The 25687-nt window shown below is 42.5% G+C and overlaps 1 protein-coding gene and 1 pseudogene across 7 annotated transcripts in view; both read left to right on the top strand.

Annotated features, from left to right (window-relative positions):
• Cct6b (chaperonin containing TCP1 subunit 6B) overlaps nucleotides 1-18077 on the top strand; it is a 48822-nt gene extending 30745 nt beyond the window's left edge. For all 7 annotated transcript variants that reach the window (XM_063269529.1, NM_001014228.1, XM_039086489.2 and 4 more), the window contains 5 exons: nucleotides 438-585; nucleotides 14004-14137; nucleotides 15446-15548; nucleotides 17360-17432; nucleotides 17908-18077. In XM_063269529.1, coding sequence (XP_063125599.1) covers nucleotides 438-585; nucleotides 14004-14137; nucleotides 15446-15548; nucleotides 17360-17432; nucleotides 17908-17980 — 531 coding nt within the window. In that variant the 3' untranslated portion in view covers nucleotides 17981-18077. The remainder of the gene's footprint in view (nucleotides 1-437; nucleotides 586-14003; nucleotides 14138-15445; nucleotides 15549-17359; nucleotides 17433-17907) is intronic.
• LOC108352113 (transcription factor BTF3 homolog 4 pseudogene) lies at nucleotides 605-14137 on the top strand (annotated as a pseudogene).
• Nucleotides 18078-25687: the final 7610 nt, after the last annotated feature.

The following is a 25687-nucleotide window of genomic DNA, read 5'->3' as shown; positions in this document are numbered from 1 at the left end:
TTTTATACCTTTTAATTTTATTTTGCATCTTGAGGTCTGACAGGACAGAGTTTACAGTTTTACCTAAATGCTAAGAGTTTTGCTCTGTGTCCCAGGCTGGTATTGAACTGTCTCTGTAACCCAAACTCCTCAAATGGTGGGGTAGTTTAACCACTTTAAAATACTTGATAAAAAATTCACATGAAGATTGGATTCTAATAGAAAATAGATTTGAATTTGATGATGACATTGTTATTTTATAGGAGTGTGATTATATAATGAATCAAAAGTTATAGTGTGTGTGTGTGTGTGTGTGTGTGTGTGTGTGTGTGTGTGTGTGTGACTGGGGATCTAAGATCTAAGTCAGGAACTCATGCCTGCTAGGTAAAGTGTTCTATCACCCATAGCCCTAAGCTACCCCAGACCTTAAAGTTACATCTTTTCTTGTCATTGGTTAGGGCGAAGAAAAGTTCACTTTTATTGAGGACTGTGTAAACCCTCTCTCTGTTACCTTGTTGGTCAAAGGACCAAATAAGCACACGCTCATACAGATCAAGGATGCCTTAAGAGATGGACTTCGTGCGGTCAAAAATGCTATCGAAGATGGTAAGCAAGCTCTGTCCGTGGCGGGTATGAACCCCATGCTTCTTAAGTAGCAGTAAGTCTGCCATGCTATGTATAGGATTTTAAGGTTAAGGATTATTCTTCCTTTTCACTTTAGATTGATTTTCCTTTGAATCCGTTAAGAGTAAAGGTAAGATAGACTGCCCCTCTTAAGAGATGGAGCTGAGGTAGCCATCTTGCTCTCGCTGAATGCTGGTGTTGGGGGACTCTCCCCACTGCAGATTTACCAACAGCACGGATCAAGAAAAGCTAGTCAAACTTCTAGCTCAGGTCCTGATGGGGGGGAAGGGGACAGCTCGCAGGAAGAAGAAGGTGGTGCACAGGACAGCTACTGCTGATGACAAAAAAACTTCAGAGTTCACTAAAGAAACTGGCTGCGAACAATAGAGCGGGTATTAAAGAGGTGGACATGATTGAAGACAATGGAACAGTTATTCATTTCAACAATCCCAAAGTCCAAGCTTCCCTCTCTGCTAACACCTTTGCAATTACTGGTCATACAGAAGCCAAACCAATCACAGAAATGCTTCCTGGAAAAGTCAGCTTGGTGCTGACAGCTTAATGAGCCCTAGAAAGTTAGCTGAACAGTTCCCACGACAAGTGTTGGATAGGAAAGCAACCAAACCAGAAGTCATTGAGGAAGAGGATGATGATGTTCCAGATCTTGTAGGAAATTTTGATGAAGCATCAAAAAATGAAACCAACTAAAATCCTCTGGGTTTTGGAAGTTGGCATGGACTAGATTTAACAGTCGGCGCTGTTGCTCCAAAGTTTTACAGACACAGAGGACATCACCTGTTATTAGCTCCGTAATATAAATATTAATGATGCTGTTTGCACAGCATTTCTTGGTCATTGGATTTTGCATTTTGCACTTCTTCCCAGGATCGATTATTTTGGTCAAAATAGGAATTATTGGTACAGTTTGAGGGTGGTTTTTGTTTTTATGTGTGTGGGGGGTACCTTTTGGTGTGTATGCATATATATTTGTGTGGGTGTGTGTACACAGTAGACAGCAGAGTGGATAACAGTTATGTCTATCCTATTCCTTCCCCCAATAGAAATAAAGCAAATCTTTACATTAAAAAAAAAAACAAACAGATGACAACCACTTAATATATGTTAATTTTTAAATTTAGGAATTTACTTTTAAAACCATGAGAGCTCTTAGAGCTTGGAACTTGCTCCTTTGCCTCAGGTGTAGTGTAATTGCAAGGAAGATTAGGAAGGAATGCTAATATTTTAAATTTACTGACAATTTGTAACCTGCTTGTGTCTAAACAGAGGTAAGGGAGGTAATTCCATAGGAGTGTCCCTTTGATATAGAGTAACAGGTACGTGAAAGGACGCTGAACGTCAGCATTAGAGAAATGGGAATGGAAAGCGCATGGAGATGTTGCCTTACGTAATACAGAAGCTCAATGTAAGTGTCCTTCAGCAGAAATCAAGAAGCTGGAAACACCACGGCGATAGCTGCTGGGGGACAGGTGGCTGGACCATACAGCAGTTCTGTCTTTTAGTTTGGATGAGCACGTGGTACCCGCTGATTGCTGCCGTGGCTGTACTAGCTCATATCACTGCCAGAGTTTAAGGGTTCATTTCCCCACATCCTCAGCCACGTTTGCTATCATTTGACGAGGCCTTCTGACTGGGGCGGGGACAGTGTGGCTGTAGTTTGAGTTTGCAATGCAGTATGGATAAGAGCGGTGAACATTTTCGTGGAATTCTTGGCTATTTGTATTGTTTGGAGACGGTCTATTTATCTCTTTAGTGATGGAGTTGTTCATTGGTTTAGAGCCCTTTGTGTATTCTGGGTATTAATTCCCAGCAGAGGAATAACTAAGAAAGTCCTTCTCCCATTCTTAGCCTGCTCTACTGTTTTCTCTGCTGTACAGAAGCTTTTAAATCTCACACAGGAACACCAGGCTTTGCTATTTGGTTGGGCTTTGGGAAGCATATTTAGAAAGATTCCCCTGCTCCTGTTTTATTTATTTGTTTGTTTGTTTGTTTATTTATTTATTTATTTATTTATTTATTTATTTATTTATTGAATCTCTTTCTGGCCTCACAGAGATCCACTTGCTTCTGCCTCCTGAGTTCTGGGATCAAAGATGCGTACCAGTATTTTTGACATATGCCTGTATCTTGAAGAGGTTTTTTTTTTTCCTAGTGGCTTTGAAGTTCTAGGTCTTAATATTAATGTTAAAGTCTTTGGTTTATTTTGAGTTAATTTTGCTACATGGTGAGAGATAAGATCTAATTTTATTCCTCTACATACATATATCTAGGTTTCTCAGCGTGATTTGTTGAACAGGCTGTCCTTCCTCCAACTGTAGTTTTTCGGTATCTCTATTAAAAAGCCTGTGACCATAGCAGTGTGGGTTTATTAAAGGATCCTCTGTTCCATTCCATTAGCCTGTGTGTCTGGTTTTGTGCTAATACAAAAAAAAATTCCTAAGTTGAGAGCACCAAACTATTGCCAGTGAGTGAAATATGATTTGCTGCATTTTAAAAAAGTTTTATTTATTTAATGTATATGGGTACACTGTAGCTGTCTTCAGACACACCAGAAGAGGGCATCAGACCCCATTACAGATGGTTGTGAGCCACTATGAGGTTTCTGGGAATTGAACTCAGGACCTCTGGAAGAGCAGTCAGTGCTCTTAACCTCTGAGCCATCTCTCCAGCCCCTACTGCATGTATTTTGTAAAGTAAAAATTTAGTTTTATCACAGCTCAGTCATACTCCCTTAGCATGCATTGACTGTAGATGTTTCCTGCTACAGTAGAGGGATGAGATTGTTGCAAGGGCATGGTAGGACCCACAGACCCTAGACTGTTAGAAGGCTTAATTTCCCCCCAGTACTAGGGATTGAATCAAGCAGTCTCCCTGCCCCTGGATAATTAAGAATGGTATTAGTGTGTGAGAGTGAGTGAGGATGTGCTCGTGTCTTGGTGCATACATGGAGGTCAAAGGACAACTTCAGGAGGTGGCTCTCCGTCTACTCTGGGTTCCGGGGATTAAATTGAGTCTTTCATGGTCAGTGCTTTCTGCACTGAGTCGTCCTGCTGGCTCTTTCCTGGGCTTTTGCATAAAGTTTATCAATACTGATCTAAGTTGTTTAATATAGCTGTAAGAATACATTTGCCTGGGGTTGGGGATTTAGCTCAGTGGTAGAGCGCTTGCCTAGGAAGCGCAAGGCCCTGGGTTCAGTCCCCAGCTCCGAAAAAAAAAGAACCAAAAAAAAAAAAAAAGAATGCATTTGGCATTTGCCACCCCCCTTTTTTTGGGGGGACAGGGCCTGGAACTCATAACGATGTGGTCCAGGCTGGCCTTGAAGTATTAACGATCCCCCATCTGAGCTTCCTTAGGAGGGATCACAGGTGTGAGCTCTGTCATTTTGATTTCCCTGTTTCCACTCTGATCTCTCTTATTTCCATCCCCTCACTTACACTGGGTGTTGTTTGCCCCCTCTCTAGTTCCTTAAGAAGAAAGTTCAGGTTGCTGGCTTTACAACTTTGTTCTTTTCTGAGGTAGGTGTTAATATCCTGCAACTTCACGTTGTGCTTTCAGGAGGAATGGGCTGGGAGTTCTCAGAGGTGCGCTACTGTCTGTGCTCAGATGCGTGGGGTAGGAGGTGCACACGACTATTTGCACAGTTTAAGTCTTTATACCTCTCATGTGCAAATATTATTTTGAGTATATTGCTTCTTAGGAAGGAGCTTTTCCAAAATGGGATGAGATGTGTACTCAGCTTCTAGATGACCAACTCCTTCAGGGTTTGTGCCATGAAGTGTCTCAGAGAGGGGAGAAGGGAGTGAGAAGTGCTGAACTGAGAAGCAGTCGATTTTATATTGTTTTGCTGTAACTATAAGTAATTCTGGAGCAAGTTTATTGATAGTCAACATGTTCAGAGCATTAAACATTATACAAGCAGGACTGGGAATATATCGTTGAGTGGTAGAGCCCGTGTCTATCATGAACAAGGCCGAGGTCTAATATTCAGTACACAACTACCCAAAACTCTACAATCAGATGTAAAGTTCTTATCTAGCTGTGAAAATTGATGTATGTTAACACAAAGCACTCGGCTAAAAGACACGTACTTTTTCTTGGGTACCAGTTTAGATTCTGTTCCAATATAGAAAACAGATACTTGGCTGGGTCCTAAGAATTTTGTACCAAAACCCCTGGCCATATCACTTGCCCCAGTCCTCTCTCCATTTTAATAGATTTTCACTCATCTAGAGTCAGGAAAGGTCCTAAGAGTCACACTTTCAAATTGATTAAACACACACACACACACACACACACACACACACACACACACACAATTTTGCACTGTTTTAATTCCCTTTAAAAGAAACCATATAGCGTGGTTTCCAGATGTACATAACAGTATAATCACTCTCCAAAGCATAATGAAACCATGATACACAAGCCATTGTCCCCACCAAAGACATCCACAGGCTGACATTAGACTTGATCAGGGACATTCAGGGTGGCATGGCTCTGTGCATTGCTTCACTTAAGCAGAAGTGTGGACACGTCCTGGATGTCACTGTTGAACTACTGTGGTGAGACAGGAGCAGTGGTCCAGAACGGTTCCCTCCTGCCTTGGCCCCAGCAAACGTCGGAGAGTTCTTGTATGTTCACTGTAGGAGTTACTGTGTTCCATAAGTGCATTTCTCCCTCCGTGCCTCCCTCCCTGCCTCCCCCTTCCTACTAATCCTCTCTGCTCCCCCAGCCAGTGCTACTTAGACTTTTATGTCATACGTGAGGCAGGATGAAAGTCAGGGAAAATTATGGGGATCTGGGAAGGAAAGGGAGCCACTTTCCCTGGGGTCTGCTTAAAGCTTCTCATCAGCTAGAGTTCCAGCTCTGTTAACAACACTCACTGTGAAGGTTACCTACCTACCTTTCTTTCCTCCTTTCTTTCTTTCTTTCTTTTTTCTTTCTTTCTTTCTTTCTTTCTTTCTTTCTTTCTTTCTTTCTTTCTTCCTTCCTTCCTTCCTTCCTTCCTTCCTTTCATTTAGTGGAGATTCAAATAAGAAAGTTTAAATAGCGGGAAACCATGCTTGAAGCCTAAGTATAGGTGACCTTTTCCCATTCTATCTGTAAACCTGAAATTTTCTAGGACTTGTCTAAGAATCTCCACAAAGACATGTCTTAACCTTTTTGTGCAGCCCTTGTGGCTCATGATTTTGTCTTTATTAGATTATAATCCTATCCAGAAGGCACCTCTGGAGCCACCCTATAACCTCACTTATCTATTGTAAAGAGCGTGGAGGGGCTGGCAAGATGATGAGTTCAGTCTCAGGATCCTCATGTGGATGTAGAGCTCTGACTCCCTAACACTGTCTTCTGACCTCCAGTGAACTCTGCAGCATGCGTGCAACCCCCCCCATAAATAAATAAATGTAATAAAGAAAAAGAAAGAAAGGTTTTGAGAGCAATCACTAAGAGCTATAATTTTAGAGCCTCTGAGACAGGTAAGCAGGGCTGGCTCCTGAGAAGCCCAGGTCTTTTTTTCCCTAGCACCTCTCCTTCTATCGCTCCCATGCTTAAACTTTCCCCATTAACCTTTCACATGCATTTATCATTATGTGAGTGTTATATTTATGGGCCTATGCATGTCATGATGTGTGCATGGTGATCAGAGATCGACTTCAGAACTTGCTCTCTCCTCCCACCATGGGAGCTCTGAGAACCGAACTCAGGTTGTTAGGCATGGCGGCAAGGACTGTATTCTAGTGCACTCCTTTGTTTCTGTGGTAAACATCGTGTCCAAAAGCAACTCGGGGAGAAAGGATTTATTTCATCTTACAGGATGGTAATCCATTGAGGAAGGCCAGTGCAGAAACTCCAGGTGGGGACCTGATGGAGAAACCATAGGGGAGCCATGCTGCTTACCGAGCTGCTCCCAGGCCAAACAAAACAAAACAAAATAACAACAACAACACAATCCCCCAACCACATTAGACTCCCTCTCCCACCAGGATGAATGGTGTCCAGTGCTAGTGAGGATATAAATGTGTTTGCTCATGTGGCAGATCTACTTTAATTTTTTGAGGACCTCCACCACCAGTTTATAACAGTGCATTCAATTTCCTTTTGCCCAGATCCTCCCTAGCATTTGATATTGGTTTTCTTAATGAGTATCAGTCTTCTTGGCATGAGATAGAATCTAATGTGCTTTAGTGGGGGTTTTTGTGAGTTTTTGTTTTGTTTTCATTTGTTTGTTTGTTTTTCTTGAGCGTGACCCTGGCTGTCATGGAACTCCCTCTGCAGACCAGGCTAGCCTTGAACTCAGAGATCCCCCTGCCTCTGTCTCCTGAGTGCTAGGATCACCCAGCTCACCTATACCTTTATCTTAAAGCGTTTTCCCTCAAATACTTTCAGAGTTCCAGGTCTTACATAAGGTATTTGATCCATTTGGAACTGATTTTTGTAAAGACAAGAGAGAGAGATTAGTTTTATATTTCTACATGTCAACACTCAGTTTCCCCTGTCTCATTTCCTCAAGAGGCTGTCTTTTCCCACCAAAAAGATATTTTTTTTGGCTCTTTTGCCAAAAAGCCAGTGGCTGTAGCTATGTGAATTTATATCTTGGTCTTCTCTGTCTTGATTTATGTGTCTGTTTTGTGCCAGCACTATGCTGGCTCTGTTATTATGGTTCTTTAATATAACTTTAAGTCAGGTATGTTGATACCTACAGCATTCTTCTTCTTGCTCAGGATTGCTTCAGCCAGCTTTGTGCTCCCATAAGAATTTTTAGATTTTTTTTTTTTTTTGGAAGGGATGAACATTCTGGAAATGTTCATGTGAAACCATGACTACTTCCATAGAGATCACGGAAATAGAGCAGATTCTCATGTGCAGACATTCCTAGTTGACCTGAACTTTTCACATCATTTGCCATTTGAACAATAAAAGCTGCCGTTATTGACTGTAGACTCAGTCTGGTCTACAGTGTGGGTTCTAGGACATCCAGGATCAAAAGAAAAACTGTATAAAAAACAGGAGGAAGAGGAGGGAGAAGAAGAAGAAGAGAAGGAAGAGAAAGAGAAGGAGGAGGAAGAAGAGGAGGAAAAGGAGGAGGAAAAAAGAGGAGGAGAAAAAGGAGGAGGAAGAGGAGGAAAAGGAAGAGGAGGAAGAGGCTGGGCTGGGATTTAGCTCAGCAGTAGAGGGTTAGCTTGGGAGTGAGCAGGGGCACAGCTGGCAGTTGTACCTACCTAGCTTGTATGAGACCATGGAATGCAACCATAATCACAGAAACACACACACACACACACACACACACACACACACACACACACACTCATATATTTAACTAAAACATAAAAGACCCACATCCCTTCACTCATATCCTCAGGTTGTCCAAAAAGTCCCAAGTCCCATACAAGCCCCACATGATGCTCAGAATCTGTGTAGGAGTGGCTTGGCTCTGCCATTTTGGATCAAGTGTTTCTATGTGAAGTTGCCATGGGAACTGAGTTGTGCTCAGATACCTTGAGCGTTCTGGGTGATGTTGAGGATCTTCTCAGTGCCTCCTCTATCAGTGAGGTGGCTCAGGTGCCCGTGTCACTCATGCTCTCCAATCACTACTGCCAAGTCTATGGCCAACTTGGTCAAGAGCATCTGGGCAGTGCTGGGAGTAATACTGATACCTCGCCCAGGTCAGGAGCACACCCATTGCAGACAGCTCCCTCTTTAGGGCCTTCAGAAGGTTGTCCGTCTCTTCCTGGTCAGTTATGACAGTGGCAGTTGAGGGGCGGGGCGCAGAGTAGGATTAAGGGTCATAGGTTGAATTAGTTCAGTGTCTGCAAGGGGTGCCAGCTATAGTCATCTGAGCTACTGACTGCTAGGGGACTCCCAAGACACCTAGGGAGTTCAAGTTGGAAGGAGACATCTAACATTAGCAGAATGGTATCAGCCTGCTCCAACCTGTCGTGGACAGGCACACTGCACACTGTCCTGCTCCAGCAACCCTGCACCTTCCCTGAACCTGTCTACACTCCTTAGCAATGCTGGGAACTGTGGCTAGATCTACAGGCGTCTTCTGCGTATCACAGCTGATGGCCCTCCCCAGCTCTCAGGACACAGCGGGCACAGGCTTTGAACTGAGGTTCACCGGGTTGTTCTTGTGTGCATGCAGTGTCCTTCACTGATTACAACATGGGCCCCTGAACAGAGCTCCTGCCTCTGAGTGCCTGGGTTGCCCTATGGATCAGGTCTGCCAGCTTCTCTACTGTGGCCAGGCTGAGTGAGCTTCCTGTGGATAAACGGCCCTCTGGTGAACTCTCAGGTCTCAGCTGGCTGTTGAGTTGCCCAGAGTCTCACCATGGCCCAGACCTCCGTGTGCACAGAACCCCTTGCAATCCTCACCCATGAAACGGGGGCCTCCCTTGGCAAAGAGGTGAGCCATGTGGTCAGCACAGCCTGGCAGACTTCTGTGAGGCCAGTGTACTGCCAGAGTCCACAGCCCTGCTACATGGACTTACAACTGTGGCCTTAAGATTCTTTCTCTATTTCTGTGTGTAATGGTGCTGGAGTTTTGATGAATGCATTGAATGTGTAGACCGCTATTGGTACTGTAACAATTCTCACGTTATTTCCTTCAATCCATGAGCATAAGTAGTCTTTCCAGCTAGTGTCATCGTTGGTTTCTTCAGTGTTGACAGTTTTCACCGCGAGGGCCTTTCAGCTCTTTGATCAGGTTTATTTCAAGGTACTTTCTTTTTGAGCCAATTGTGAACGGGATCGGTTCCTAATTTCCTTCTCAGCATGTTTGTTATTGGGGAAAGGAAGGCACTGATGGTTCTTGTCATTCGTTTTGTACCCTGGCTCTTTGCTGATGTGTTTACCTATTTGTGAAAGGGGAATCTGTAGGGCCTCATGTACAGAGTCATCTGTAAATAAGGGCACTTTGACTATTCCTTATTTATATCCCCTTCCTTTTCTTCTTTTGTTTACTGCTCTAGCTAAGAATAAAAGTGAAGAACATGCCCAGATTCTAATGGAGATGCCTTGAATTTCCCACATTTAGTATAATGTTGGTTAAAGTTTGTTATATAGCCTCTATTATGTTATGCTGGGATATGTGTTCTTTTTATGCCTGGTTTCTTCAGTGTTTCTGCCATGAAAGGGATATTGGCTTTTATCAAAAGCCTTTTCTGCGTCTACTGAATTTATCATGTGATTTCTGTGATACCCTTAGCATATTCTTATTGCAAAGGACTGCTTTGGCTGTCTGGAGTCTTTTTTTTTTTTTTTTTTGGTTCTTTTTTTCGGAGCTGGGGACCAAACCCAGGGCCTTGCGCTTCCTAGGTAAGCGCTCTACCACTGAGCTAAATCCCCAGCCCCTGTCTGGAGTCTTTTAAAAACTATTTTATATGTGTGAGTGTTTTGCTTGTATGTCTGTCTATGCATCAAATGTGTGCAGTGCCTTCAGAGGCCAGAAGAGGGCACCAGATACCTTGGGACTGGAGTTACAGATGGCTATGGCTGCCTTATGTGTGCTTGGGATCAAAACCAGGTCCCCTGGAAGAGCAGCAGTGCTCTTAACTACTGAACTCTCTCTCCAGTGCCTGTCTGGGGTATTTTATATTTTCACAGGACTTTTAAGATTTTGCTTTTATTTTTATGAAAAATGGTGCTGGGATTTTGATGAGAATCAAAATTGAATCTGTAAATTACTTTTTGTAGGACAGCCATTTTACCCTTTGAATCCATAAGCATGGGAAGTTTTCCTATCTTCTGGTGTTCTCCTCAATGGTGTTTTAAAACATACATTATGGAGATCTTTTATTTCCTTCCTTAATGCCTATTCCAAGGTATTTCATTTTATTTTTTGAAACTAATTTGAATGATACTGCTTCCTTGGTGTTTTCTATCAGTGTATAGACAGGGTGCTTGTTTTGTATCATCTCATCTTGCTGAAAGTGTTTATCAGATGTAAGAATTTTATGGTATATAGTATCATGTCACCTGCAAATAAGGATATTTTGGACTATTCTTTTATGTTTGTTTGTTTTCAAAACAGAGTTTCTCTGTGTAGCCCTGGATGTCCTGGAACTCACTATGTAGATGAGGCTGTATTCAAACTCACGGATATCTGCCTGCCTTTGCCTCCTGAGTGCCCGAGGAGATTTAAGCAGATGCCACCACCCCTGACTTGCAAATGAGGCTCCTTTGACCTCTTTTCCGATGTATCTCTTTTATTTCCTTCTCTTGCCTTATTACATGGTCCAGCTAAACCTTCAAGCTCTGTGTCTTATTCCTGGCCTTAGTGGAAGTGTTTTGCGTTTTCCTGTCTTGCATGATGTTGGCAGTAGGCTTATTGTATATGGCCTTTGTGCTGAGATGCACTCCTTCTAGTCCTGGTCTCTTCAGTGCTTTGTCAGACTTTGAAATTTGTCAGATTCAGTGCTTGAAAAGATAAGAGATTTTGTCACAGGCTTTTCCTGCATCTATTGAAACGATCATGTGATTTCTGGTCTTGTCTACTTGTAAGCTGTATTACATTCATTGTTATAGGTATTAAACCATCCCTGCATCTCTGGAATGAAGAAACTTGATCATGAAGAGTGGTTTGTTTTGTTTTGTTTTGTTTTGATGTATTCAATTCAGTTTGCAAGTGTTTTATTGCAAGTTTTTACTTCTATGTTCATAGGACAGATTGGCCTCTAATTTTCTTTCATGTATGTAGTTTTATCTGGGTTTTGGTGTGGGGCAGTACTGGCATCGTGTGCTGTGAGTTTAGGAGCATTCCCCTATTTCCCATTGTATGAAATAGTCCAGGAAGGATTGTTGTTAGTTCTTTTGTATACAAAGGCCACTGACTTTATTAATCTAAAAGTCTTTTTGAGGACAGTAACTGTTTTTGACCAAAAAAGAAAGGAGCCAAAAGGCATCCGACAGATAGATGGTGAAGGGAGGGAGAAGGAAGGGGCCAGTAATCCATTCAGGAAGGCTGGTAACTGTTGCCATGGAACTGCAGGGGTGTAGGGGGAGGCATGCAAGGGCAAGAACCCTAGAAAGGTTGAAATGCTGAGGAGAGACCTCCTAGAAGACCCTCGAGTACAAAGGAGGCAAGGGTGACAACAGCAATCTTTCCCTTCTTGTAGGACAGGGAGGAGCCCACCCTGCTGCAGACATTGGGGACTCTATGCTGTGGCTGGAAGGCTGAGGGGTCCTCCGGGAACATTACAGGATGGCATCACACCTTTCTCGAAGGCACCCCAGGGAGTCCCTGGACTGCTTGGCATTGGCACGGGAGATGTCTTTCAGCCATTTTTGGAAGACGTCTTCATCTTTCTTTAGCAGAAGTGGCCAAGGACCACATAAGCAGTGTCAAAGCCCTTTCCTCCAGCTTCTTGCCTAGGACTTCACCAATCCTGGCCAAGCTCCTCACTGTCTGCCCCTTCCCCGCAACCCCGTGGGCTCTGCCACAAAGCCTTTGGTGCTGCCATCTTGATCAGGCTTAAGCAGCTCTGGTAACGGCTCATTTCTACGTCACTTTCATTGCTTATAGGTCTATTCAAATTGCTTATCTCAGATTGTTTTTGGTAGACCACATGTTTCTACAAAGTCATCCATTTTTCTTAGGTGTTCCAATTTAGAGGAATGTACTTTTTCAAGGTTTGTCCTTAGGACTTCCTGAATTCTATTGGCATTTGTTATACTATCCCCTCACTCCCCTTAAATTAGTGTTGTTTTCACTGTATCTCATAGTTTTGGTATGTTATGTCTTCATTTTCCTTCAACCCTAAAACATATTTCTTTTCTGATTTCATCAGTAACACAGTTGTTCAATCTCCATGAAGTAGCTTCTGTTTGTTTGTTTTGTGGTTGGTATTTTGGCTTCACTTCATTGTGGTCAGACAGGATATAAGAAGTTGTTTCAGGTTTCCTCTATTTATGAGACTCGCTTCTTGTCCTATGCTATGATGTACTTTAGGGAAAGTTCTATGGGCTAGAAGAGCATGTATTCTGCAGTATTTGTGTGGAATAATCGGTAGACGTCTGCTAGGTTCATTTGACCTAAGATATTGAATTCAGATGTTTCTCTGTTCATGTTTCATTGGGACAGCCTCTCTATTGATGAGATTGGGGTACCGCCATCACTCAGTTCCCTTGACTCGGATTCATCTGTGTCTTGACCTCTGGCAGTGCTGCGTGCACTCCAGTGTACATATGTTCACAACAGTAGTATTGCCTTATTAGAATGTTCACTTAGACAGTATGAAGTAATATTATTTATTTCTTTTGACTAATTTTGGTTTGGAGTTTATTTTGTCAACGACAAGAATTCTGTTTTAAATCTAATAATCTTTTAATCTATCTTCTATGTGGGAAATTGCGACCACTGATGTTGGGAGTTATTAAAGGGTGTGCCCTGGTTCCTGTCATAGCGTGGGTTTTATGGTGTTTGGTGAGTCTTAGCTCTCATTTTCTTAGCTTCTGTTCTAGCAACACTTACTCTTTCCTGTAGCTTCATGGTCTATCTTTCTTTTCCATCCTAAGATCCCTTTCAGTGTCTTTGGTAGAGCTGACTTAGTGACCATGAATACCGGTTGACTCAGGGAAAGTATTTCTTTGCCCTTCAACTGGGAGAGGTAGTTTTGCAGAGATTGTAGTCTAGGTGAGCAGTTATCATCTTTCAAAGGATGAAATTCTAAGGCCTCTTAGTTTTGTTTATTTAGATCAGACATTGTATCCAGCTACTTGCTATTATAAATTACAAATAACATTTCAATGTAGTCATATAAAACTATCAGATGCAAACAAAAGAAATGTCTACCTAGGGGGCTGGAGAGATGGCTCAGTGGTTAAGAGGTCCTGAGTTCAATTCCCAGCAACCACATGGTGGCTCACAACCATCTGTAAAGAGATCTGATGCCCTCTTCTGGTGTATCTGAAGACAGCTACAGTGTACTTATTTATATAATAAATAAAATAAATCTTAAAAAAAAAAAAAAGAAATGTCTACCTAAAAAAGATTCATTTGTGTGTCAATGTGCCTGTGTGAGCTTGTGAGCACTGCGTTAATGCAGATGCCTGCATAGGACAGAGGGCGGCGGGTCCCCTGGACTTGAGCTGCCTGATGTGGGTGCCGGGAACCATCTCGATGACCCCAGAAACCCCACTTCTGTTTTCCAGAGGATAAACAATGAAACGAAATGTTTGTGGCCAGGATGCGTACCACGCTTTCTTACTTTCAGGATGCTTTATTGGGAAACCTAGTAATTGCTGAGTTGTAGAATTTATTTGATTTCAGAATATATTCAAAACGTTCCAGAAACGTCAAAGAGATCAAGCACGCTTGCCCTTGCACCTAGTTGCTCTTGTCGTTCCCTTTCCTTGCCTGACATCGTTCTGTTCTTTGCCTTTGGTAGGTTGTGTGGTTCCAGGAGCTGGGGCAGTTGAAGTTGCCATAGCAGAGGCTCTTGTGAACTACAAGCACTGTGTGCAGGGAAGAGCTCGCCTCGGAATCCAAGCCTTTGCTGATGCCTTACTCATTATCCCCAAGGTACAACTGTCTCCTGGCCAGAGAATAACTGGGTGCACCTAAAGATCCTTGATTACAAATTGCCACCTTGCCCAACAGTTCGCAGAGTTAGAAATGTGCTCATTTGCATTTCCTGTTGTGCATAAATATTTTACAAACCCAGCAGAGAAACTGTGGGGATTGAAGCTTACAAGACATTCGGGAGCTCCAGGAAATAGTCAAGTTTTCCCTGTGTCTCAAAGCTCCTTTGGAAAGTTCAGTACTAACCAATCCTAATGAGCAGTTTGGAACTCAAGTTTTGCTTGAATATTTTATTTTAAGCAGAGATTCTTGTTTTGTGGTGGCATCCAAGATGCTATTACTTTAGTTGTGAGAAGAGAAGGCCTCGAAGATGTTTAGTGTCCCCTAACACTACTAGCTGGGACTTGTAACTGAAGGGGTGAAGCAGCGAGTGGACAAGGCTACCCTTCCTTCCTCTTTGCCTTCTGTTAGCCATCAGCCAAGTAGACATATAGAAATGTGTTTCAAGTATGCTATTACCATGAATTCAATCATTATTAGCATTGCTAGCAAAGACTTAAATATTTTATATCACTATTATTCATGATTTGTGGGTTGTTTGTGAATCAGATGTCTATTTTTTTCTTTCCTCCAAGCAGCAAAGTCATTAAGTACTGTGTTGTTGACAGGAATTGGTGGCCCTGGTATACAGTGGCCCTTTTCTTTATCAGTTTTTAGTTTAGAAATTAGTCTAGTGTGGAGTATAGGCATTTCCATCCAAATTGCTACAGGTCATGGCTGTCCTTCTGAAGCTTGGGACACAGTGCTATGGATGCTCTGGTCTTTTTTTTTTTTAGCAAGTGCTGGGAAGAACAGGAAGGTGCATGGCTCAAGAGGCCAGAGGAAATAAGAATAGACTTACATCTTTGATAAGGGAAGGAATAAGCAGGCTATAGTGTGGCCCACACCTGTAATACCAGCACTAGGGAGGTGGAGGCTGGAGCTCAAGGTGGTTTCTGCTACACAAGAGAAGAAGGGGTTTGAGGCCAACCTGGGCTACATGAGACCTTGCCTAAAAATATCTAGTGGTGAAGAGTCTGATGTCCTTAGAATTCAGTGTGGTATTCACAAGGGGAACTATTCAAGAATGAAATGTGTTAGGTAGATAAAGCAATAATTTGATTTAGGTTGGAAATGGGATTCTTCTATAGTAGATGGCCATGGTATTGTGGTTATGTGTTCACAAGACTGAAGAATAGTGCCCTCTTTTATACTTGACTTTCAAATCCATATAGGAAGGTATTCCACACATGTATTTTTTTCATAAAGGTTCTTGCTCAGAATTCTGGTTATGACCTGCAGGAAACACTGATAAAAATTCAGACTAAGCATGCTGAATCAAAAGAACTTGTTGGCATAGACCTGAATACAGGTAAGAAATTGAAAAAAATAAAAAGCTATTTACTCAAAAGATTGTTCCTCAGGGGTCCAAAACTTGGAGAATGGTGGGTTGGAACATTTTATTGCGTCAATCTTGAGTGCATCCAGCTTACTCCAAAAAATATTTAATGTGCACAGGTGTTTTGCCTATGTATATGTCTGTGGGTAATGTGCATGCAGTGCCTGTAGAGGTCAGACAAGAGCACCAGATCCCCTGGGACTGGGCCTGAACCCAGGTCCTCTGCAACTGTAGCAAGTGTTCTTAACTGGTGAAACATCTCACCAGCCCTGAAACAAAAGAATGTTTTGATGTGGATCCTGGGGACCAAATTCAGACTCAGACCTTGTGTTTGTATAACAGTCAAGGACTGAACTATCTATATCTTTACTCTTCCCGCCCCCACCAATGTTTAAAAAGATAGACTTGTTGAGTGCTAATTATTTGAATTCACACTGGGCAAAATAGACTTAAAATTGTGAGTTTCTCTTATAGTGAAAACAGGCAGTAAACAATAGTCTTAACAAATAAATTATTTAGCACCGGTAAGGATGATCATGCATGCTAAGTGGAAAGGGCAGGAAAGGGGGAAAATGAAAGCATTTGTGCAGTATAAAGTAGGAAGAGGTCTACTAAAGAGCTAATGGAACTAAAGGGTTAGCCATGAGGGGACAGCAGGAGGTAGACTGCTGGGAGAAGGAACAGCCAGTGGAGAAGGAAGGAGGTGACAGAGGTGACACGTCAGATTACACAGTGGCATGTGGGCCTTGTAATAAAGTAAGGAGCAATGTTGCAACACAGTCTATGTTTAAAAGAATGACTGTGGCTACTCTCCACTCTTCAGAGAGCAGTTAACTGAACAACTAGCAGGTTAGAATCGCACTAACTGTTGGTTGAGCTGGCCGTGGGTTGAGGGACTGTCCAGTTTTAGCAAAATCAGGTAGAAGTACTTATGGCCTTTAGGGGGAAAGTAGTTCAATATATTGAACTCAAGAAATATATATGTGTTGTTGGTAAGAGAGTATCAGGGTGTAGATAGTTTAAACATGGAAAACTGGATGAGACCACCTGGGATTATGTGTGCCGTATAGTTTTATGTGAAATTGACACAAGCTAAAAGTCATCTGAAAGGAGGAACCTCAATTGAGAAAATGCTCCCGTAAGATCAGGCTGTAGGCAAGCTTGTAGGACATTTTCTTAATTAGTAATTAATGAGCCTATTGTGGGTGGTGCCATCCCTGGGCTGGTGGTCCTGAGTTCTTTAAGAAAGCAGGCTGAGCAAGCCACGATGAGCAAGCCAGTAAGCCACAGTCCTCCATGGCCTCTGCATCAGCTCCTGCCTCCAGGCTCCTGCCCTGTGTGAGTTTCTGTCCTGACTTCCCTTGATGATGAGCACTGTGGAAGTGTAAGCTGAATGCACCCTTTCTTTCCCATATTGCATTTGTTACGGCCTTTCATCACAGCAGTAGTGATCCTGACCAGGACATGTACAGTGAGAGAATAGAAGAGCCTTGGACTGCATGGGTGCTCCAACAGTAAGCTCACTTAGGAGAAAAGGAGCCAATAGTGAAAAAGAAAGGGGAGCATGGTGCCCAAAAGGCGAGAAGGACTTGGCCAGAGGCTGTGATGAGCTGTTGGGAGTTGGTGAATGAGGCTGGCAGTCGTCCACAGGGCTTAGCAGAGAGGTCAGTGGTGAGTTTGACCAAAGGAGTTCTGTAAGAGATTAATATTGTTAGAATTCACCAGCCAACACTGACAGGGTGTGTCAAGATTGCTCAAGTAAGTAGCTTGTCTTTACTTTGCAGGGGAGCCGATGGTAGCAGCAGAAGCGGGAATTTGGGATAATTACTGCGTGAAAAAACATATTCTTCACTCTTGGTAAATTGGCAACGAAGACCTTTGGGGATGTAATTGATAAGTTTGAATAGTTCCCATTATTTTTGTTTGGAAAACATTGACAAGTATATGACACTTTGGTCCCTAGCTGCTGTCCTCTCATAGTTCCCCTCACATTGTGTTTGTAGCAAGGTAAGGCACACGTAAAACTAACCTTTCCTTCCCTTCACTGTTTGGGTTGGAAGGGGAGGCAGCGAGTAGCAGCAGCCTCTGTGTAGCAGGGAGCAGAAATGACCTGTGAAAATTGGCGCCGATATGCTGAGTACAAATTAGACTTCTGCCGAGTCAGCAAAGCAGTCGCCATTACAGGGTGAGGAGGGTGCTTCCTTCACAATATCTCTGCTTCATGAACTCTCACTCCAACATGCCCGCAGGGGAAGTTCCCCACCACGTGCTGGCTAAGGAGACCCAGGCAAGCTGTGGGGGGCTGGGCTCACTCTGATCCTTTCATCCTCAGCACGGTGATTGCCACCAACGTCCTCCTGGTTGATGAAATTATGCGAGCTGGGATGTCTTCTCTCCGAGAGTGATTGAATTCAGAATCATCTGCATGACAAGAGTTCATACGTGTCGTATCCAGCAGCGTCACATGGCCTTAACTGTTACAAAATAAAGGTAGTGCATGTCTTTTGGTCTCAACTGTTTGAAAACCACTTAATCAAAGCATAAAGAACACACAGGTTTTCCCAGTAAAGAAATAGCAATGGTAATATTTTCTGAGTCTTACTTCCCACCCTGTAATATATGCTGTTTCAGTTTCCACAAAGCGACATGTGTCCTGGTGCCTGTACCTTCTGGGCACAGGCTTGAGGGTATTCCAGTCAATTCCGGCTTATCAGAGATCATAAATGTTGGAAGACAAACGTTCTCTTTCCTTTCAAGAGTCCTTCAGAAACTTCCTGTGGTCACTCCCTTACACACGTGGCATCACTTGCAATATAGGTTTGGGTTGTTCTGGGGTACAGACCCCGGCCCAACCTAATTACTGTACAGTTTATTACAGTTTGCTTAGCCTTTAAAGGTGTGGGCAGGGTCTGGCTATGTGGCTGGGGCTGGAATTTAGAATCCTTCTACCTCGGCTTCTGAGTGCTGGCATTGCAACCCTGCTCTTTTCAGCAGGCTGTGCTCTGCCCTGGCTCTGATAGGCCTGACTAGCAACAAGGCAGCCCCAGGAAGGGTGAGGCTCATTCATGTTGGCTCTCTGAGACCATTGCTCCTGGTTCAAAAGCAGCTGCTTTATAGAGAAATAGTCCTGTATGCGTTAGTCCAGAGCTGTCTACTTAATCTATCACAGCTACCACTGGTGGGTCTTTGTTCAACTCTACCTGGGTCCAATTTGCTAAGATACAATATCTCAGGTGCATTCTTGGAATTCGTTTATAGATTTAGAAGAAGGTTCCTTTGACTATTTCATGCCTTGGTTGAAAAAAAATCTACAATTTAAAAGTCTGTTTTATTCTTTATTTTTAAAAAAGGTTTATTTATTTATTATATAAAAGTACACTGTCACTGTCTTCAGACACACCAGAAGAGGGCACCAGATCCCATTACACATGATTGCAAGCCACCAGCCACCATGTGGCTGCTGGGATTTGAACTCAGGGCCTCTGGTAGAGTAGTCAATGCTCTTAACCACTGAGCCATCTCTCCAGCCTACCTGTTTTATTTCTACTTACTATCTTTATTGGCATCTTTTAAAGTAAGTAACCAATGTTTCTAACCATCCTTTTATGACTGTTCATTGCAATACATCCATTTAGTTTATTTAAAATTTGTTTCTCTTATCAATAGTCATCTTGTTCTGTTTCATCCCACAACATAAGCCTTTCATATGAAGTAGCACGTCCACCAAGACTTTCGTTGTTGTTGAAGATTTCAGAAGAGCCTCTAACTATAGCCCAGGTTGGACCTGAACTCTCAGCAGTCCTCCTGCTCATCCTTCCAAGTGTTGGGGTTACAGGCATGAGCCGCCATGTGTGTCTATATAGGACTTTTTCTATGTAAAATTCTTGAAATCATGGGAAAAGTATTTGAGGCCTAGACTAATTATGTAACCTAGGCTAGCCTTGAACTCAGACTTTCCTGCTTTAGTCTTCCAGTTGCTACTATGCCTAGCTTAAATACTTTATTTTAGAAAGATTTTATTTATCTATCCATGTGTGCATGTGTTTGTGCGTGTGTGTACATACACATACATGTGTATATGCATGTGCATGTTGGTAGAGGTCAGCTCTCCTTGAGTTGGAGCTAGGGGTATTTGTAAGCTGTATAATGTGTGTGCTGGTATCCAGACTCCGGGTTTGACTGAACAGCAAGTCCCCTTTGTGGTGAGCCTTCTCTCCACCCCAGTACAGTGAGAAAAAGGAGGAGGGTGGTCCCTAGAGCTTGTCCTTCCCAGGCCAATGAGAGAGCAAAGGGAGGTGGGTGACATTTGAGGTTGTCCTATGGCTTCCTCAATTGTGTGCAAACACGTGTGCCCTTGGGCACATACATGTACACACCATGCCTTAAGAGGATGCTGAAGAACCACCTGTGTCTCTCCCTATCATGAGCTCTCCTACCCCGGCTCCATAGATGAGGTCTTTGAATTCCACACACTGTCTCTTAAATGTTTAATATGTATGCACAGACCTGTGGTGAGATAAAACATTCTTCTTAAGTATTTAAAGCTATAAATAGGTTATTCTGCAGATACATTTTTACTGTTTTTATTTCCCACTAAATGATTTTAAGATTTATCTATTTATTTTAGCAATTTTGAAGTGCCCTAGCACATTTCTGCACTACGACACATTCATTTTATTAATGGACCTTTTGGTCTTCTCTAATTCTCCACAACTTTATTCACTACATGGTGAAATTCTTTGTACACATCTTTTGGGAAATGAAGTGTCAGAGTTTAGTCTCTATGTTATATTTACTAAGCAATCTCACAAGTCTCTTATTCTCTCTGCAATATATTTAATTTCCCTGTCTCTACAATCTCATAGTCCTCCTAATCTTAATTTCTGCCAGTGTGAAGGGTAGATGGTGGTACTGCACATTTGTAAATGGCTTTGATCACTAGTTCAACCGAACATGTTTTTCATAAACTCTTGGCCATTTCATTTTTAAAAAACCATCATAAATGGTGTATTATGGGAATATACATATATATATATATGTGTGTGTATATAATATGATATTCTCATATATATATAAAACCTTTGCCTTAAGAAATTCCTCTATTTAAATAATAAAGATATTACCTATGTTTTATTTTTTTTCACATTTGTTTTTGTATACGTCATGGCATGGCTCTAAATATTTGACAGGCTGCCAATCAAGTGTTCTCATGCCCACTTATGTGTGATAACACCTCTGTTGTATACTAAGGTGTGTGTGTGTATATGTATGTATATGTGCACATGCCTGCATGTATGTATATGCATGCATGTGTGTGTGTGCACACATGTGTGTACGTGTGCTACAGCATGCATGTGGAAGTCAGTTCTCTCCTCCCACTCTGGGTTCTGGGTTCAAACTCAGGTCATCGTTGTCTTTACCCACCAGACTTCTCTTTGACCTGGACCCAGTTTTCATGATCTAAGAGAGCATCAAATCCTAGCCACTAGACAGCTGGGGACGCTAAGTTTCCATTGTTTGAGTTTGTTTTGGTTTAAATCTCTTGTTCCATAATTCTGTCAGATTGCTATTATGCCATTACCACAATTCTTAAAGCTTCATAAAGTCTTAAAACTTAGTAGTGTGACTCCTATGCCTACTTTGACATTTTCTTCAAAATGGTTTTGGCTGTTCCTGGATGTGGTCTTTTCTCTCTTACATATGAGTTTTATCATCTGGTCATTGAAGAATTTATAATCATTAGGATTGTGAGGATTTTATGGGTTATTTCAGATAGAATGGACAGTTATATAGACAGCAGTAGTCTATATAACTTCATTCATAACTTCCTCATGTTCCAAGTTTTTAATTAGTCAGCATTTTATTTTAATAGATTTTGGGGGGGGAGTGTGTGCAAATTTTACTATATAGCCCTGGCTGGTCTGAAACTGGTTATATAGACCAGGCTGGCCTGGAACTCAGAGATCTGCCTGCCTCTGCCCCCTGAAGTACTGAGATTAAAGGAATGTGCACTCACATTTGGCCTATTTTAATACATTTGCCAACTATTTTTCGTACCTGAGATAAACCCTATTTGTTATGATGTACCATTTTCATCGGCTGTGACAAGCACATGTTTCATGCTTTGACATTTTTGTAAGTAGAACATGCTTTACTGACAATGGTGTCTTCTAATTTCTCATGCTTAATCTTGGTCACTTGTAATCCTGAAAGACCTTTCACAGACCATTTGAAGAAGGAAAATGCCTCTTGGTTGACTGACGCCTCACTGTTGTCATTTCTGGCAAGGCAAACCCTGTGCATCCCAGCTTACAGAATGCCTGCTGGAGCGTAGTGAGGAGCACACGGAAGCCCCACCCCTAGGGAATCTTGCGTCCCCACCTCTGGATCCCAGGAATGATATCAACTGTGTTGAATGGTGACTTAGAAGAGTTGGACTCTAAACATAAAGTTTGCAGAGTGCCTTATTCATCTTGTCTAAGCTTTATTTAGTATGAATCCACTGACAGTGATCTATGGTAAAGTCTGTATAAACAAGTCCTAAAAGCTCCTCTGGTAAGTATAAATAAAGTGTACGAGTGTCAAGAAAGCATCATCATGGTTGAAGTGACAATATATTTTTCTCTTAGTATATAAAGAGACGGCACGTCTCATAGGCAGTGATGTTTTCAATTTGATGAAATATTACATTTTATCCATTTCTGGCTCAATGCTAATATCTATTTAGAAAGGTTTTGGGGAGGGTGGGTTTTTATTGAATTGAATTGAAAACTCAAACAGCATCAAAGAAGGAGCTAGTGAGTGAACTTCCTCTTGCCTCAGCAAATGCATTCAGTTCTCAGATGTGCTCTGGCCAGACTGTGGTTGTTCTTTCTGAGTGTGGTGTCGGCCCAAGTGAAGCTGACAGCATGAACTATGCAGGGAGCTCCCTTGTCTTTCCCGTGGCACAGTTTGAGCCATGATGAAGGGTTATCTATTTCTCAAAAGCCTGGACTGGCCTAGCAGTTTCTTAAATGGGGAATAGACTTTTGACTCAATTTTCTTTAGTGCTTGAGGTCTCAGATTTTCTATCATTTTGAGACTGTTTTGGTAATTTATATTTTTATAGAAATCCATTATAAAATCATTTCCCCCTAAAGTTTACTCGTGCCACCTCTTTTGACATGGGGAATGAGACGGGACCATTTTATTTTTTTATGTGTGGAGGATTGAACCCGGGGCCTTGCGTGTGCTTGCATCTATCTGCCACTGAGCCACATCCCTAGCTCTAGATTAGATCTTTGTAAAGGTTTTGGTTGATTTTTTTCCCTTATTACTGACATGGTGAACTTATTTCTAACACATAATTCTGGTGTTCTTACATTTATAAACTTCACTGTCATCGTCTCAACTCTTTTTTTTTTTTTTTTTGGTTCTTTTTTTCCGGAGCTGGGGACCGAACCCAGGGCCTTGCGCTTCCTAGGTAAGCGTTCTACCACTGAGCTAAATCCCCAGCCCTGTCTCAACTCTTTTAAAATCATAATTGTGTTGGGGGACACACACAGCACAGTGAGCATGTGGTCAGAGGGTAACCGTGGGGTTGGTTCTCTCATGCTCTTCTGTAAGTTAGCCAGCCGAGCCATCTTTCTACCCTACCCCACTCCTTTCATTAGATCCAATTTTGTCTAGTGCCCTTCTTCCTCCTCTGCAGGTTTGAAAATGATACATTCAGCCCCCCGTCCAGATCTCTCTGACTCATTTTTATCTCGTCTATATTAAATATCCAGTGCCAGTTAAGCGGGCCAGCTCTGTTCCCCTCTGTTCTGATTCCTATTTTCTTTTATTCTCTATTATTTTTTCATTTCCCTTTTGATAAACCTTCCCAAAGAACATAACTGAGACTATTTCTCGAGAGAGGTCTCTGTGCCTCAGCCTTTCAGGAGGCCAACTGCTTAGTTTACATAATTGAATTTATTTGCCTCTTTTTATTTATAATTATCTTTATAGCCAGAGGTACCTCCTCTTCCCTTGCCCTCACTCCCATCCATATAAAGCAAAAGCAACCCATGAGATCCTATGGGGTACTACGAAGAGGTGAAATCTATGAACCATGGGCATAGAAATTTAACTTTATACTAAAAGAATAGAAAAATTTCAGTAAAGTCATAGCAGAAAACTGACCATATTCAGGGGTGGAGATGCTCATGCAGGTATGGGGGCATTTAGAGCACCCAACATACAAGACTAGAAAAGAACCCCCATGTCATATTATAGTTAGAAACACTGAATTTACAGATCAATGAAAGCATCAAAAGTGAAACAAGTTAGACATAAAGACCAGCCCATCAGAATAGCAGCAGAATCCCTAACAAAATCCGTGAAAGTCAGGAGGGCTTGGAATGACGTTTGAAGATCTGAAAGACTCCCCTTCCCAGCCCATTACTGCCTTGTAGCAAGCAGGTTAACTGGCCCCAAGGACATGAGGAGAGCAGGCTCTGCCTCTCACCAGCTGGAGCTCTCCAGAGGGGTGGGGGGGGGCAGGGGGGATGAGGGGGCTGGTGGGGGGGTGGTCCCCGCCTGGGTAGCAGGAGAGCTGGCAGGCTGACCAGCTCAGCTATCATCCAGGCCCAGAGCCAGGGCGGGCCCACCCCGACATCTACCCTATATATGAATGGCTGAAAGTTGTGGAAGGGCTGGTTCTCCAGAACCAAAGCTGCAGGATCCCCATGACTCAACAGAACAGCGTGATATCTTCACTATTGATGGTGGAGCAGAAGAAGCCAGAGGCCTTGCAATGAACATTTGCAAGCAAAGATGTGTGGACAGAAGGGTGTACTGCGTGACACGCTGTGACATACTACAACAAGATTTTTTAAAATTTATTTTCTTTTCTTTTTTTTTTTTTTTTTTTGGTTCTTTTTTTCGGAGCTGGGGACCGAACCCAGGGCCTTGCGCTTCCTAGGTAAGTGCTCTACCACTGAGCTAAATCCCCAGCCCCCTTATTTTCTTTTGGGGAGAAATTGCAAGGGTGGAGGGTAGATATGAAGGGACGGGGAGATGAGTGGGATTGAGGTGCATGATGTGAAACTCACAAAGAAGAAGCAGTTAAAAAAAAAAAAAACCAAACAAATCTGCAAGACAACTGCCGTCCAGACTGTATTACCAAGTAAAACTATCATAACTGAAAAAGAAAGAAAAAATTGAAACAAAACCACGTTAAAAGAATTCAGGACCAGCTAGGGCAGCTCCATAGAAAACACTTGAAAGAATCATAGAGATGAGACAACAGGAGAGGATAATCCACCCCAGGAAGGAAGTTAAGCAAATAGCAAATGAACAGTGAAAACACAGTACTGGGCTGGGAGGTGGTTCAGGCAACAGCACTTGTTCTTACAGGGAGCCCAGTTTCAATTCCCAGCACCTGCATGGTGGCCCAGAATCACCTGCACCTACTCAGTTTCAGAGCATCTGATGCCTTCTGACCTCGGGGATACCAATAGAGTTTACTGCTTTTGCAGAGGACCTTGATTCAGTTCCCAGCATCCAGAAGGACCATGGCTAGAAATAAAGGCAAGGCTCAACCCTAGCAGAGCCATGTGGATGACGTCACCCATTCTCACCAATAGGCAGGCCACCTTGACAGTGAACAGTGAGACGCTGAGCAAATGGCAGCTCAAATGGACCTCACAACCAGGTCCACAGAATACTGCCCTAAAAATACAGAGTACAGCCCAGCAGCTCACTGACGTTTCTCTAAAACAGATCATGTGATACGATACAAAGCGAGTCTTAACAAATACAGGAAAATTGAAATAATTCCTTGTATTCTATTCTGACCACAAGAAAATAAAACTAAAAATCCACTGCAAGAGAAGTTATGGAACACGTACACGCCCATGGGCATTGAGCAGCACCCCACCGAATAACATGGCAATGGAGAAATCAGGAAGGAAACACAACATACCGAAACCTATTACAGCGAAAGCAGTCCTAAGAGGAAAGTTCCTAGCTACAAATACATGAAAAGCTCAAGGAACTCTCAACAGTGGACCTCAGGGTCCCGAAAAACCAAGAATAATCCAATTTTCAAATCAGTTTCCAAAAAACAACATAGGGCATGTGCGTGTGTGGGT

Source organism: Rattus norvegicus, chromosome 10 (assembly GCF_036323735.1).
Source record: "Rattus norvegicus strain BN/NHsdMcwi chromosome 10, GRCr8, whole genome shotgun sequence".
Lineage (NCBI taxonomy): Eukaryota > Metazoa > Chordata > Mammalia > Rodentia > Muridae > Rattus > Rattus norvegicus.
Note: the sequence above shows the minus strand (reverse complement) of the source record. Positions and strands in the feature narration are given on the sequence as shown.